This window comes from Tiliqua scincoides, chromosome 4, assembly GCF_035046505.1.
Source record: "Tiliqua scincoides isolate rTilSci1 chromosome 4, rTilSci1.hap2, whole genome shotgun sequence".
In the NCBI taxonomy this organism is placed as follows: Eukaryota; Metazoa; Chordata; class Lepidosauria; order Squamata; family Scincidae; genus Tiliqua; species Tiliqua scincoides.
The window spans coordinates 56,902,522-56,919,453 of record NC_089824.1 but is presented as its reverse complement, the minus strand read 5'-3'; the positions used below and the strand labels follow the sequence as shown (position 1 = coordinate 56,919,453).

Genomic DNA, 16,932 nt, shown 5'->3' with positions numbered 1-16,932 from the left:
GGGAGTGTCTGTGTTTGTAGCAATAAATTCTTGTTAATTGCTATAGATAAGGAGTTCTGTATTCATTTCTTTGCACACCGCAGCTGTTGTCCTTGGGGAAAAAAGGGTGTTAATTAGCCAAAAAGCGGGCATTAGAAGATAGTTGGGATATTTGGAGAGGACAAATTGGCGTGGTCTGCAGGAGTCAAAAATTTGGCAGAACACTCTGGCAGAGAGGAGTTGCCATCAAGCGGAGCGTGGGAGGCGAAGGGCTAGAAGGAGGCCAGACCGGGAAGGAATTCAGCTGGAACTAGGAGTTCTATGAAAGACTAGAACTATTCAATTGTAAAAATCCCTACGGGGTTTAGAACAGCCTGCCTATGTAAACTGCCTTGGATTAAAGTCTGAGGAGAAATCTGTCGACCAAAGAAAGGTGGTATATAAATACCTGTATAAATAAATAAATATAATGCAATCCCCACAATTGTGCTGTTGCAGAGGTAAGTATAAAGGGCTGTCTTTATACTTATCTCTGGCAATGCTGGTCCTCCAGAGGGTGCACAGAGCCTGCAGCCCCCTCTGCCCCCTCCCCCAAGCCTCAGAACTGCTAAAAAATGCAATTGCAACCCACTTTCAATTTTGTGATCACAAACCAGAAGTGGGTCGCAATTACATTTTTTAGCAGTTCTGAGGCTTGGGGAGCTCTGCAGAGGGGTCCACAGGCTTCCCACACCCTCCGGAGAGCTGGTGCTGCTAGGCATTAGTACAGAAACAGTGCTTTTGACTGCAATAGCAGCTGATCATGGGCGTACATAGCTGCTGTCGTCCCTTCCCCACAAGCACTTACAGACGCCCAAACCCTCCCCGAGAGTTTGGGAACCACTGTTTTAGGGGTTTTGTTTCTAGTAACTATTACTCACTTCACCTATTTTCAAAAACAAATGCAACAATCTTAATTTTTGAAATGAAATAAGCTTTTGTGGTTTGTACATCAAAACTCATTTTTCTTTCCTTATCTAAGTGAAAATTATTTCCTGATACATAGGGGTCAGGAAAATCTTTCATTCTTACGTTTCTTAAACACAGTTTGTGAATCAAAATAGGATGTTTCAAGTGGTAACAAACTGATTGCTTAGTCAAACGATATTACGAGAAAATGAATATTCATGTTCACAATGCTGATGTGAGTCCATAAAATGAAAACTAGACTTGGATCTGGAAGATTTCATTCCAATTCTATTTTTTTAATGAACACACTCAGAGGGATGCTCTTGCTAAGTCCCAGTGTAGGTGTAAAGCTCAACGATAATTAACGGCAATGGCATACGAGAAGAGCTATAAGGAGATTATGTGAAATCTTATGGCCCTTCCCAATTCTTTGCCATAGTTTGTGCCCGAAAGAGGTATATTTACACTTGTCTGCACAGGTTTATACAAGTTATTATTTCTTATCCCAAGATCTTCATCTGTAAAATGACATCCATCTTAAAATCTTTGTGAGAAAAATACAAATTACTGTGCAGAACTTTATCATTTTTTAAAGTATCAGAAGTGTTTTGACGGACATGCTTACATTTTATTTATTAACACCTTCAAGAATGCTTACAAAGTACAATTCAGTTTGAAGATCAACACTCTTAGTGAAAATGTCACACTTAGTGTGCAGAGAATAGGCACTGACTACTGAGAGCAACAGTGGTATTATCCTTACCTATTATATTAAATTTAAGTATTTTAGATGGAAGAGGTCTTCCTGCGTAAGTGTCTGCATTACTTTCATTCAACACCACTTGCAGTTTCAACGTGTAGGTCCCAAGTTTATTAATGTTTTCTGCATACAATCAGATAATGAGTTAAAAATGAAATAATCAAATATTGATCATTGTAGGATACGTTTAAAGCAAAATTACTCACCCATTTTTTTGAACCAGTAAGGCCATTTACCCCCATGCTGACTGATATGAGAAATTATTTCCTTATTTCCACCAGGGGCTTAAACAGATTAGAAAAAAAGAAAAGAATTAACAGTAATATAAAAATAGAGCTGGATATTAACCTCTAAGGAAGTGATTGTCAACCTTTTTCATCTCATGGCACACTGGCAAGGCACTAAAATTGTCAGGGCACACCACGAGGTTTTTGAAAATTGACAAGGTACAGTATTCCACCATGCTGCCAGTGGGGACTTACATCCCCCAATGGCCCTACTAATAAATGGCTCTCTCCCAAATTCCCACAGTACACCGGGGGACCATATGCAGCACACCAGTGTGCCATGGCACAGTGGTTGAAAATGGCTGCTCTAAGCACACTGAACATAAAAAGCTGCCTAATCCAGGGTCAGACCACTGGTCCTTCTAGGCCAGCATTATCTACACTGGCTGTCTCTCTCAGTCCTACCTGGGACCTTCTGCTTGCAGACCAAGCATTACAATTCATGACTCCATTACAATTCAATTAAAAAAATATAGCACACTTATTTCTGACATACTAATTCTTAGCAAGATAATTCAAAGTATTAAATATTCAATTTTTTGTTACACAGTCCTTATAATGGATAATATGTACATTTCTAATTTATGAAAGCCAATCAAATATTTAAAAAGTGACAATTTCCAAGTGAAAAAGGAAACTGCAACACCATGCTAAAAATTTCTAAGTGGACAGAACAAATTAGGTAAACAGCACAGATGTAATCATTGTTACAACTGTAAGGCTTGCTGAGGGTTATTTTCGGCAAACTTTTAATTCGTTTCCTAATAGACTGGTGAAGCAGAATTGAGACTAATAGAACAATTGGGGCACAAATCCAACTAACAGCCCAACTTTCCAGTGCCAATGCAGCTGCACCAACAGGCACGTGCTATATTTACAGTTGGTGGGGCAGTCATGGAAGTCTCCTTAAGGTAAAGGAACATTTGCTCCCTTACCGCAGTGATACATCGCAGTTGCTTTGGTGCTGGAAAGTTAATTAGTATTGGGCTGTAAGTAATGCACTGTGAAGTTCCATTGATTCCAATGTGAAAAAGCATATGTCTAAATGTCTTCCATTTAAATGAATGATGCCAGGTGCTACTTGTGATACTTATTCACTGTAACACTGCGACATCTGGCCAAATGGGAAACTAAAGTGACCTCAGATCATAAAATTGAAATACATGTGTAGAACCCTAGCAGGGGGATCCATGTGACTGAACCAACCACTTCCTACAAGAGATGCTGCTGCTGTTCAATATGAGCAACTCCAGGGAAGCTTAAATCTCCTCTTGCCATTCCACTTGCCCATCCATTTGACTTTCCTTTCCCTGCCTCAGTCCTTTTACAAAGAATGCTCTTTTGATTGTGACATTTTGCCTGCCCATCTTTGCAGCATCTTTATTGGTTGAGTTCTCTATCATTAGTAGTGCCCATTTTTTTAGTCAGACACTGGAAACTGACCACTGACAACAACAATGGGTATCTGATGGAAATGGTTATCTTAAGAGCGCCAACGTGTGAAGGGTTTGGGGGCAATTCTCCTTTGGATAAGGTTCAACATCCCCACGGGCTGAAGCTATGGCAGTAGCAGAAACCCCTGTTCTCTCAACCCCTAACACAACCCAGCTGCATTGCATTTCAATTGCTACTGCAAGAGGTATTCACTGGTAACTGTATTTTAAGCTATGACTAGACCAGAACATTACATCTATTAGTGGCACTCAGTTGACGTGGGTCCCTAGGGCATTTGCCCCCCCCTCAAACGCCACTGATGGTATCCAATTTCAAGTCAAATTAGAAATAAAATTTTTAAATACTGGACAAAAACACATACAATGCAAAATAACCTTGAGTTCCACAAGTAGTTTCTTTGATCCTCCATGACTTGTACCAGGAAGCTTTTGCATAGCCTCTCCTTTTTTATTCAATATTTCAATTCTTAGTGCTCCTGTAAGACATCATAGTGCTAAAAGTTGATTTAAAAAATAATAATCATATGGCTCTTTTCAGCCCACTTATATCAAGTACCACTTAAGTCATTATGGATATTCAAAGTAAACTGTTTTTGGAATTAACACATACCAATAGTAGCTCCAGCTTGTTTGATGTCATTTGGTAACAATTCATCTCCTTCAGGCCACGTTACTGACAACCTATCAGGAAGCCTAATCGAAAAAGAAGGTTGTCACAAGATCTTCTTTAGCAGAATCAAACTGAAATTCATACCGAAATGTGTATATTTTTGAGGGCTTTATTTGCAACACTTCTTGAATTAGTTAATTAACTTGTTAAAAACCTGTCTTATATGCCAATTTATGCAGATGTAATCATTTACTATAACTCATACAATTAGAATTCATTTAAATTGAATCACTGACAGCTCTAATATTTTCCTCTTACTTTTGAAGAAAAAGACTGCTTATTTCTGAATTAAAACATGAGTTCTTCAATAGCTTGCTTAAAACTTACTTGGCCATTTCCTCCTCAATGTATTTCTTCACAGCTTTGTCTGACACTAAACGATCAAGTTTGCATATTGGAATAACCTTTGTCTCATCATACAATGCATTGGGTTCCTGAAAAAATAAAGCTATTTTTAAAGAAATATTTTCTAACACAGGGCTCTCCAAACTTTTCAGTACGAGGGCCACATCACAGCTACATTGTATATTTTGTACATTTTTGCAGGCCAAAAAAAATCAGTTTTATAAATGAATGAATACGTTTTATTTGGATCTTTTTTTCCAATCAGCATGTTATGATTCAGAACAAAAGAGAAATGTGACAATTACAAAGAAATAATGCTGTTTAACTGAGAAACAGCAGCATTATAATGAATAAAAGTGTCAAACACTAGCAAATGCTCTGACAAAAAAGACATGTTGCTCAAGGCCGGATAAAATCTTGTGGCAGGTTGGATATGGCCCCTGGGTCACCAATGGAGACCCCTGTTCTAACAGGACAGCTAGTAAGCATGGAATCATCACTTTGTACAAGTGTGCCCCTGCATCTCTCTAAAACCAGCCTTCTTGGGTAAGTGAGTCACTTGCCATTTAGCAGAATGCAGATCACTAGCCACTGTCCTATTGGTTTTCTCTCCTGCCTATCATTCTTTTTCTGCCTTTCTCCTCATTTTCCAACCAGAGCAAATCAAGCAGATTAGGCGTGGCTGCCCTGAGTGTAACCACTGCAGCACTACAAACTTGGCAACGTGCTGTGTGAAGAGTAGCAAAGAAATGAGGCAAACAAACTGCTACAGTGCTTTTTTTATGATTTACATGGTTTGCAAAAATACATGGCAACTTTGCACGTGCTACTTAGAAAGTGTTTGTGTGCCATTAGTGAGGACTAGCTGTCCACACCACCTTAGATGAAATCTATTTCTTGCCTATCACACATATAATCAGAAAGGCAGTCATATTTTCTACATGAAAGACCTTTTTATATATTTCAAACCAGCTTGATACTTGTGCTTCTCTATGGTATTTAACACAGAGGGCAGAGGTTTGAAGGGCAGGAGCTGCACCTTGCCAGAGCTGCAGTACATGCCAGGGGCCTCCTCTTTACACTTGAGAGCACTGCACTACTGGCATTTGTGGCTCATGGTACCCAGAGCGACCATGCTGTCTGCCTCATAAATCAAGTCAGGATATTATGCCATGCCAGAGTGAGTCTTGACCTTCTGCGGACATGCTTGCTTTTTTACTCATCTTCCAGGATTGCTATGCTCATAACAAGACTCTGCTGCTCTGTGCATCTAGGAGTGATCTTGCTGGTACCTGGCCACTGCTGCTTTGCGCACCTCAGGGTTATTTTGTAGGTATGTGGCCACCACAGAACGGTGCACTGCAGAATTACTCTGCACATATTTCCTTGCCGCACCCTTAAGTTGCTTCCTCCTTTTAGCATTGGTGTATCTGGCATGACGTTTGCTAGGAGCCTTCTTGGGGACAGGAAGAAGTGATGGCTGTGAGAGGTGTAACGTGCAGTTAGGCTGAGGGAAGGGTGGTGTGGTGGACACTTCTTCAGGTTCACATAGCAGGCACACATCAAAGTGACTGCTAGAAAGGTCCTGCATAAAGTGTAGCCTCCTCACGGGGTGATCTTCAGCACCAAGACTCTCACAGAGCTCGCCATTGTGGTAAACCTTGAAAATGAACTCAAACAGTTGCCCAGCCATCACTGTTGGCATCCTTCAGTCTCAGAAGACTATGGTGTCACGCTCTGAATGGTGGCTCTGGCACAGAGTGTCCTCTCCAGTGCGCGAAGCCTGGGTGAAGTAGGTATGGAGGATAGGCTGTTACCCATGCAGCAAATCCCCCCTCTCCACGTCGCTGAAATGGTCCAATGGAAAGGCAGAGGCCAATACGGTTGGTTCCAGCGGCGTCGCAGGAGTTGCCAGAACGTGACTCTGTTCAGCCACGAACTGCCTCAGGGACTCCGGCTCCGGATTTTGCCTCGAGGTTGACTCCTGAAGCCTTTTCCATAACTGGATGTAGCCACAAGGCAGTGGAGGTTTGGGATCAGAGTTTTCCTTCTCTCAGATGAGCTGCCTTCCCAGGCTAACGAGTCCCATCTACCCGGTGGCTGTTTAGTCGCCTCTTACGACAAGTACAGCCAAACTGAGGGCCTATTCTTATCCCCAGCCCCCAGGAGCTTATGCCCAGCCATCAGCAGCTTGCATAAACCACCAAAAGTAAAGGGTCAGGACATGTGAATGAGGTACTCAGCGGAGCTGAATGTAGTTGTCCCCCTTGCTATCTTGGGACATGATGGAGAACTCCTTCCAGTTCTTTATAATGTACCTCATGATTAGCTCACACGCCTCCCTAGCCATTAACTGAGTGTCATGCATGAGATAGGAAAGGGACTGGAAGAGGCAGGCTCTCTCTCCTATGATGGGAACAATTGTGCAAGGTACCATCCCATTAACATTTAAAAACTCAATTGCCATACCAGCTTAGAAAGAGCTTATGCTGGTCTCAAAGCCATGGACCTGCCTCGTGCAGTAGCACAGGAAAAAGGGCTGGCCTGGCCTGACCTATGTTGGCATGTAGGCCACGAATCTCTCTCAGGCATTAGCATAGGGAATAAAGCCAGCTAGGCCTTACTAATACGAAGGGTTTTATAACCCCGAATCTAGATTTGCCTCTTTAGGGCTTGTTTAGGGCAAAATCCTGAATTGTTCTTAAGCATTTGTATCGGTGAACTTTGTAAGCAAAAACCAAGTCAATATCTCAACGGGCCTAAGAAATATTGAGAAATCAGTGAAAACACATTTTCCCCTTTTTCACCCCCTTAGGGGTCAAATTTCTAAAAATCCCTTCTTAGTGGGTCTTGCATCTTGGAAAGAATATACTTCCAGAATTTCATATTTCTAGGTTTGGACTAGGTGTTGATGAGTCAATCAGGACATTTGTTTTTATATATACAGATAATTGTTTACATCTAAATCGTATTTTATCATTTGATCCATTTAGAAGCTTAACTATTTATACTCACCAAAGCTATCTGAACATCTCCTCCAGTAGCATACACATCTCCATCATGATCACCGTACAGAAAAAAAGTTTTTATACTTCCATAATATATTGGCAGTGTTTTAATTGTTTTGACCTAGGACAAAAGCAGTTCAGCAATTTTTTATTTTAATCTACTCCTTAGATAATTTAATATTAAAAGAATGCTGATAATATTTATTAGTCCTGTATAAATGTCCAATGAAGTGTTTTACTTCTCTATAAAAAAAAAATAACCAATTTTTATAGAAGCATCTTCTATATGCAAATAAAATGCATGCATAGAACAGGTCTTTAAAAAAACTTCCCCAGGCAATAAGCCACTGTATGGTTAATACCACATAAGAAGTCTATTCGTTATCTTGTGAACTAATGGGAAAAAGGTATAGCCTTGAAGGTCCCAGGTTTACTCCAAGAAAACCACATACATTGTATTGTAACTGTGTCTATAAAGCCTCTAGCTTTATTGGTTGAACTGATGCAATGGTGTACAATGCAGCATTTATGAACACTTCAAGTGCAAGAAACAAAGCTGTTACAATCCAATTTGTGTGAAGAAAGAAAGGTACTATTCTAGCTGGGATCAAACCTCATACCTGCCCTAACAAATAGCTTTTGGGACAGGTTGAAAAGTGGGAAGAGATCCCAGAAGACAGAGAAAATAGTAAGACAAGGAACCCAGAGATAAGCTGGCAAAAGAAAGCACACAGAATTGGGAATAAATTGAGAAACAAACTTGAGAAAATGATATGTGAAAAAGAATCAACAATGAGGAGAAAAGGCCAGAGTCAGGACAACAAGGTAAGAAGGAACTCTGAAGAACCTGTAAAGAGCTTAAGGTCAGAAGAGGTTGTATGCTGGAGGATGGGGAGGGAAGGGAGACAGGAATGTTAGAGAGGCTGGCCAAAAAACATGGTGACTAAAACAAGGCAATGGACTGAATAGCAGTAACAATGAGAAAACAATGGATGGTAGAGGCATAAAGAATCACAAGCCAAGAAAAAAATGGAACTTGGTTGAAGCCCGCACTTAGGAGCAGAGAGAAAACAGATTTAGGAGGTTTGGAAAACTTGGAACTGTAGGGTCCAAGTGTAGTGTAGGGTTAAGGAGCCATGCTAGCATGAAGTTGTTGGGTCTAGACGCAGGGGTGACCAAACCCTGGCCCTGGGGCCACTTGCAGCCCTTGAGGCCTCTCAATGCAGCCCTCAGGGAACCCCCAGTCTTCAATGAGCCTCTGGCCCTCTGGAGATTTGTTGGAGCCTGCTCTGGCCCGACGCAACTGATCTCAGCATGAGGGCAACTGTTTGACCTCTCGTGTGAGCTGTGGGATGAGGGCTCCCTCCACTGCTTGCTGTTTCACATTTGTGATGCGGTGAGTTTTGCACAAGGTACTGTGATGCGGTGAGTTTTGCACAAGAATTCCGCAGCTCCCCGACTAGTTTCCATGGCTCCCCAAGGAGCCATAACTCACAATTTGGGAACCACTGCCTAAGGCAGGGGTGTCAAACATAAGGCCCAGGGGTCGGATGCGGCCTGCGGAAGCTTTTTATCTGGCCCTCAGGCTCTCAGCTGCTGATCAGTGCTGAGGTGTTAGTGCTATAAGGACAGCCTACATGAAAATTGGGCTCTCACATAACTCGAAATATGATCAAGATTTGTGTATTTTCTCTTCTGTCATTTGCAGCTAATGAATTCCTAAGTGAAAAAAGTGCTTATTTTTGGTTATGACCTGATTAATGACATCATTTCCTGCCTAATGAAATCACTTCCGGCCCTCAGCAGGCACCATGAATGCTGTTCAACCCTTGGTATGAAAAGAGTTTGACACCCCTGGCCTAAGGGGATAGTGAAGGTTGAGAAGTCAAGGATAGGGTTAAAGAACCAGCTATATTTTGGTTACAGACATCTAATTACAAACAAGTTACCAAATTGTCTTCTATTAAAATTTGTAGAACATTAGAATTAGCAAGCTGTGTAAGATTTGGTGAAATTTTTGCAATATTTTATCCATGTAACACTACCCTAAATCATATTTCAATTCTGGAACAGCATTTTGAGTTTTAACAGCTGTATTTCGCAGGCACAATCATCACTGGGGACACTTCAGTGATGTCCTACTCACCCTTTTCATTTGCCTCATATCAACCCCAGATTACCCCAGTATGATTTGACCTGGAAGAACAGTAAGTATGGAGCAAACAACAGCTATATGCTATGAATTTGACTTGGGTTACACCTAAAAACCCATTTGCTTGCCAGAAAGCTAACACATGTTTATACATATTAACACTGTTTCCATAACAGCACAACTGTATGCAAGTAACTGTAACAATGAAAGCTTTGTCTTTGCTATGAAAGACAAGCATATACAGATGTTTTCCACTAACACTTATCCTAGCAATTGATGTTTTTAACATATTTTAAGAAAATGTTTTATTCATCTCATATAATGCACATATGGTAAAACTAATATGCATTCAGACATTTCTAAAAGGGGTCTATGGTCTTCAAAGAGCAATTAGCTTACCAGCTGACCAGCTTTATATGTTCTTCCATCCCATTCTATAGCTGAATATGAAGACCAAGGACTCTGCATTCTTTTCGAGGCCAGTTCACTGCGTGTAATTATTCCTTTAAAGAGAGTGAATTTTATCTGTTTGTCATTTTTTTCGTGGCAGTCCTTAAGCCATGATGCAAATTCCCTGTCAATTTTCATTCTCTGCTCCTGTGAAAAGTTTTACACACATATTATAAAATAAACCCCAAGTTAACTGTAGTTCAGCATTTGATTGTTTGCAGATTCATTTTTATACACATGAAAAGCTTACTCTTTGTACCAATCTCAATGACATTGAATATGTAGTCAGAAATATGTTCTTAAAAATTAATAAAGATATAAGAACCTTTCATTGATAATTTGTTTTTCAACTCTGATTTAGCCAATACCCTATATTCTCATAAGCCATAACGGAGAGCTACATTTGTATCCTATTTCTTCCAAGAAGTTCAGAGTAATATTCTGGCCTCATTCTTATGAACTATGTGAAGTAAACTCTCAGGCAAGAGGGTTCTCAACCCTCAACATTCTCTAGACAACTTGGCAAGCATCACAGCTCAGCTGAGCTTTCAAATTGGGGTTTTCCTCATTCAAAACCAGCTACTGGTTATCAGAAATAATTTTAATAAAATGAAGCTTATTTTCAACATGCTATAATTAACTATATTTACCTAAATTGTAATTTTTTCCCATACTGCAAAGATTGAATATGTTGCTCAGGTAGACCAACATCAACAACTTGCTTCTCGTACTTGTTGAAAAATAATCAGTAGTAATTATTGACACTACTGATATTTGTCAACAAATTACATCACCTAAACAGGTCAGAACATACTGAGAAAAGCAATACACATGGAAAAAAACTTCATAAATACTACAGAAAAATTGTTATAGATTCAAAAAAATTATTGTTCAATTTGAAAATTTTGATTGCACTAGTTTCTCTTTATCAAATGTATGTGCTACCTCTTATATCTTATTATTCTATCATCATCCCCCCTCAAAAATTTTGGGGGACAGTTACAAGAACGAACTAATTTTGAGTTTTTTTTCCAAATTTTAAAAATGCCTGTTTTTGAGAAAACTGATTTTAAAATTTTTAACTGAATTTGAAAAAATAAAACTTATTAAACCCATTGTAAATTGCATGAAAGCCCATTAACTGAGCTTTAAAATGAGACTACTCCCAGCTCTCTCTCTCATCTGGTGTCTGATTTACAGCTGGGTAAAATATCTCTAGCATGCCATTTTATAAAATTTTGAAAATTTACATAGCTATAAAATTTCTCATAATGAACATAGGCCACTGAAAATTGGTATTTTTGCATTACACCATAGCACAAATAAGGACCCCAAATTTCATAAAAATCTAAGGATGTCAGTCTGAAACAATGTGATGATTTCACATGATTTGACCCATCAGTAAGCAACAAAAAATCAGTGGCCAGTTTGATGACACACAATTGAATAAGAGTTCTAGTGTTAGCTCTCATGGAAATGAGAGCTGACTTATACTAACACCTTATTGATTTCCTGCCTTGTCATAGCAACACCTCATTGGCCCTCAGAACAATCAGTCTCATTGGTCACTTCTGAGTAAAGAGAATCCATTTTTTGTTACTTAAGGCAGTTGTATTTCCATTTCCCTGGTGGAGGAGGGGCATTCCACTTAGGGTCGTGTGCTGCATAGGCCAGTACAGCATTAGGTAAGTTCAACCCACCTATCTCTGGCAATGGCACAATCCTGGTGATCATGTTGCTGCCTTCCCCCCTCCCCTATAAGCACTTAGCTCTGCTCCCAAACTTCCTGCAAATTAGGGAACCGCTGACATTGCCAGGTGTTTTACCGGGTCCCTGGACTTCAGAACCTTCCAAAACCTGCTTATAGGCCTTTTCATAAATTTCAGTGAATAATCTCTGGAAACAGTCTCCAGGACACATCTATCAGTGCTGCTTGTGTCCAAATCCTGGAGGCGAACACCCACCTTTAGCCATAATATGCTTAGTTTGGTGTAGGACAATTTTGCCTTTTTCCCTTTTTGCGTTTGCTTTGTGACATGTCCTGATCTGAGGCCAAAAAGCCCCTAAACACAGATAAAGATTATTGTGGCGAGTCAGGACTAGATGCATGTGGACGTTTAGCTGCCATTTTCTCTTGTCCCTTGTGACTCTGAGCAGAATTACTTCGCCTCTGAGAAATGTCCACATTTTGCATTTGTAGGGCAGCAGTCTCCTTAATTGCCCCTTGCATCCACTATTGCATCCACCTCAAACCATGATTGAGAAGAAAGGGGAAACCCTTGATAATCTGAGGGTCTACATGTTCCATCCCTGTCAGACATAGGTTCAGAACTGTCAGGAACTAAAGAACCTCTCCATGAAGGTGGAAGAGGAAAGTGCAAAATGTCACTTGAAACTTAACACAAAAAAAACTAAGATCTTGGCATCTGGCCCATCACCTCATGGCAAATAGAAGGGGAAGAAATGGAAGCTGTGACTGAGTTTACCTTCTTGGGCTCCAAGATCACTGCAGTCAGAGATTACAGCCATTAAATTAAAAGATGCTGGAGGAAAGCTATGGTAAGCCTAGACAACTTAATCAAAAGCTGAGACACCACCTTGTCAACAAAGGTCCATATAGGTCAAAGCTGTGGTTTTCCCAGTAGTAATGTAAGGCTGTGAGAGCTGGACCATAAGGAGGGCTGAGCACTGAAGAACAGATGCATGGTGTATGGGGTGCATGGGGATCATCTGACAAGAGATAAAAACGTTCTAGTAGCTTGGTTGAGCTGTAGGAGGATAATAGTCAGAATGGGCTCTACATCAGATCTTTCAACAGATTGTAGAGATTTGGAAAAACAGAAATAGATCTGTTTACAGATCAGATTTTATGCAAGAGTGCAAGAAAAGGGAGCAGAAGAGGTAGATAATTTGTCAATAGATTGGCCAAAAGGACTGCTGTATGCTTTTCCACTGATTTCAATCCTTTCTCATAATCAGAGGAAAATCAAGTAAATGAAGGCAGAGGTTATTTTAGTGGTACCAAGGTGGCTGAGAAGGCCCTGATTTCCAGACCAAGTCAGAATGGCAATAGAGGAACCATGGCAGAATCCAATAAGACCAGATCTACTCTCTCAGGGTCCTCTGTTTTACTCTGCCCTACAAATGCAAAATGTGGACATTTCTCAGAGGCAAAGTAATTCTGGTCAGAGTCACAAGGATAAGAGAAAATGGCAGCTAAACATTGCAGCTTGGAGGTTGGGAGGACAGATTTGCAACACCTAGGTTTCTCAGACAGAAATTATTATATAATAATGCCAGTCCACTTACATTACTGGTTGGCCCAGATTATCTTATATGAACTTAAACAGAATCATGCAACAATAAAACATACCTAACTCCTAATAGTAAAACAGATAAACAAGGAAAAAGAAGTCAATTACAGGTGTGTTCCACTTAACGATGGGGATACGTTTTCCTATACCCATAGTTATGTGATTAGATTGTTAAGTGAACATTCAGCCCAATCTAGCACTTTTTGTGTAAGCAGATGCTCCCTGCCAGACACTCACTGGATGCACAGGCTACTGGAGACTGAATACCTCTTATATGCATTAAGAACCTCTTTTTGTATAAACAGACACTCTGCTACAGACTATGGGAGACCTGATTGCCTAATTAAGAACCTCTTTGTTGTGCTTTGACCACTGTCATATATGCGGTCCATTAAGCGGAATGCTGAGTGGCACACACCTGCATTTTAAAAATATAAGCTTGAATCTAACGATTGTAGTTTCTACAGTTATTTATTCAACACTAGCAAGTAAATAAAATATTACCTGTCCGTTGATGATTCTTGTAAAAAGTGTATTTTTGTCTTTTAACTTTAACTCCAAATCCATGAAAGTTAGCTTGTTTGTGCTAACCTGAAATTTGTCATTGGTAAACAATGCACCTGAAATTCTGTTGTAACATTCAATTGGAGTAAGCCCTCTCTTCTTGGGAGGCGCACACCACTCAAAACTTAGGAGACAAAGACAGTATTTAGAAACAAACAACAACAACAAAACAAAAACGTGTTGTAGCACTGGTATATCTTACTCTTCTACAGTTGTGTATGGTATTAATCTTCCATTCCAAAAACATTCAAAAATGGGTCTTTTCCCTCTGGCTCCCTTTTCTATTATATAGCATTCTTCATCGCCATCTTCATCAGTTAATCCTAAATTAAAAGGTGAGATTAAAATTATAAAAGAATGCAAACAGAATATTTTGGTTTATTAACTAGAGCACTGTAGATTCAGGCAGATCGATCAACTTAATTGATCAGGAGTTATTCTGTGCCTCTCTCCCTATTTTTGTCAATTTTAGATGAGTCAGTAAACACCATTGTAAAATAATTTCTAAAAGCAGCAACTAGCCTTATAAACTTACTGAAAATATAAAGATCCTGCTCAACACTGATAAGTAAATGAAGTTCATGAAGATTAACACCCATCAGCTTCATGGTTTTTCCATATATAAAGCCAGAGATGACATAGAGCACCTTCAAAATTTCTCCACACTTCTACAGTGTTCTGTCCTTCCATGACTCAGTTATTCCAACTCAAATTCTAACTTCTTCCTGGCTTCTCTCCACAGCACTAACTGAAGCAGCAGCTGTTACAATGTTTGACCAGAAGGAGACCAGTATCCCTTTTCTGCCTCAAACCAAAACCAAAGCTAGGAATGCATACTCTCTACCAAAGCTGGTCTTATTTGTTTGTTAAACACAACTGTGTTTAGACACAAAACTGTGTTTAACATTCTATAACACTGAAAGCAACTACCAAAGAGCAAAGGTAGTATTAATTTTTGTTCTACAGTTGCCCAATTTCTTATCCAGATTCTTCAGGAAACGTTGTCCATTTTATTCACATGCAAGCTCTTTAACCAGATTGTGATATTTCTAAAGCTGCAATTAGAAACATTCCATTGTACCAAACAGAAAAAAGTCCCTCATAGTCTGAACAGTGACTCAGATATGCATACTTCAGGATGGGAAAAGATAAGCAATCTTAGCTATTCTTTATAACAACCACCATCTATAGCTCACACTGCTACTTCATATGCTAATGAGGGATTATCAATGCACTGAGATTTAGTGTCCAAGAATAAAAGTATGATTTAGAACAGGGTGGGCAAACCCCGGCCCTGGAGCCATTTGAGACCCTCAGGGACCCCCAATCCAGCCTGCAGGGAACTCCCAATCTCCAATGAATCTCTGGCCCACTGTGTTGGAGCCTGCATTGGCTTGCAACTGCTGATCTGACTGACCGCCAGACACCAGCTGTGGGTTGTTAGAGCAAGGTGTTTTATAGTCTCCATGTGTTTTCTGCTTTTCCCTGGGCATTATTGCCTCTGAACAACTATGTTTCCATGTGTTTCTGACTTGATCTGTATGTTTTCACTGTGCAAGAGGTGTGTGGTAAACAGTTCATAGTTCTCATATGGTTCTACATGCCTGTATTATAGTTTTCATGTGTATTATAAGAAAGCTCAGTAAAATTCATTCATTCATATAAGTTCTGTCTCTAATGTGTAGTGACAGAATGTATCTGTCTCATTCATGTAAATTTATATAAATTTATTCAAATTTGAAATGTAAATTGATTCTTTTTCCCCACCCCCTGACACAGTGTCAGAGAGATGATGCAATCCACCTGCCAAAATGTTTGCCCACCCTGATTTAGTATAAGTGTTTCATTGCACAGTATATTGATAATGCACACCATAAAGCACACCAGAAACATTTTGGAACGTCAATCATTTGGTCAAATGTAGCCTTCATTATTTGGAAACAAATCAGAAGTAACTTGACAGTTATTCAACTTACTTGAAGGAAAGCAAGGATCTTCAGGATAGGTTTCTTTATCATACAAGAAAGGATGATAACGAATAATGCCTTCCACTATACCATCTCCTTCCACATGAGCTTTAAATTCAAAACTATCTGCTGCAGTATTTATATACAAGGTCTGCATATCATCTGTGATTTCTCTAAGATTCACAATCTTGGGTGTCTTTCCTTTTTCAAACATTGAAACCTAAATGTTTAAAAAAGTGTAAGTTCCTCCACCAACGCATGCATCTCCTTGCAATAGTCACCAATGGACAATTTTCACGAAGTATTACTATCTAGTAAACATTTGTTATTGAAACTTCATATATTTCTTTTAACAAACACTTCAATAGTAAAATCATGTATATATTATTAAATATAATTCTTTTCACTGAATTTTACATACAGTATATCCTACCTCAATATCAATATTTTTGAATGCTCCAGCTTTCTTCATTTCTAAATTAATTTCATTTCCTTTAGGCCCATGGATATAATAATGATATATATGTCTGTAATAATTAAAGAGTTTGATTAAATGGTACAAAATCAGAATGTGCCCTGCTGAATAGTCAAGTTTTAGTACTCAAACAGAAATATTAAAGTCCTATTGAATATACTTTATCCTAAGCTAGAGCCCGTAAAACTAAATCAGCATTGAAATAGTGAAAACAGGGCTAAAGGTGTTTTGCACAAACATACTACATACACACTTTTAGTCAATTCAGCGTGTACTCCGCAAATAGATTCATTATGGTCACTACTGAAAATCTCCTTTACAGTCAATGTAGATTCAAGTTGTGTCTCATATACCTTCTCAATTCAGATTCCATGAGCTCAAGTGCTGATGACAGGCATAATCCAGGACAGGACAGGGAAGAGTTTAGTACAGGTTGAGTCTCATTCGTGAGGCTCCAGTTCCCAGAACTCACATGGATGGCAAAAAATGCATTAAAGCAAATCCATTTTAAAAACAATGTTCTTTTGCGATTTAACAACAGCCTTGCTGACCTTTATGA

At 39.4% G+C, this 16,932-nt stretch overlaps 1 protein-coding gene across 3 annotated transcripts in view; it reads right to left on the bottom strand.

Moving 5' to 3' along the window:
- Positions 1–16,932, bottom strand: part of SMCHD1 (structural maintenance of chromosomes flexible hinge domain containing 1) — a 116,980-nt gene that overhangs the window by 58,506 nt on the left and 41,542 nt on the right. For all 3 annotated transcript variants that reach the window (XM_066622776.1, XM_066622778.1, XM_066622777.1), the window contains exons 9-19: positions 16,332–16,425; positions 15,908–16,118; positions 14,134–14,254; positions 13,872–14,055; positions 10,003–10,200; positions 7,459–7,572; positions 4,426–4,532; positions 4,039–4,121; positions 3,791–3,904; positions 1,894–1,971; positions 1,691–1,810 (exon numbers count right to left, since the gene is read on the bottom strand). In XM_066622776.1, the coding sequence (XP_066478873.1) occupies positions 1,691–1,810; positions 1,894–1,971; positions 3,791–3,904; positions 4,039–4,121; positions 4,426–4,532; positions 7,459–7,572; positions 10,003–10,200; positions 13,872–14,055; positions 14,134–14,254; positions 15,908–16,118; positions 16,332–16,425 (1,424 nt within the window). The remainder of the gene's footprint in view (positions 1–1,690; positions 1,811–1,893; positions 1,972–3,790; positions 3,905–4,038; positions 4,122–4,425; positions 4,533–7,458; positions 7,573–10,002; positions 10,201–13,871; positions 14,056–14,133; positions 14,255–15,907; positions 16,119–16,331; positions 16,426–16,932) is intronic.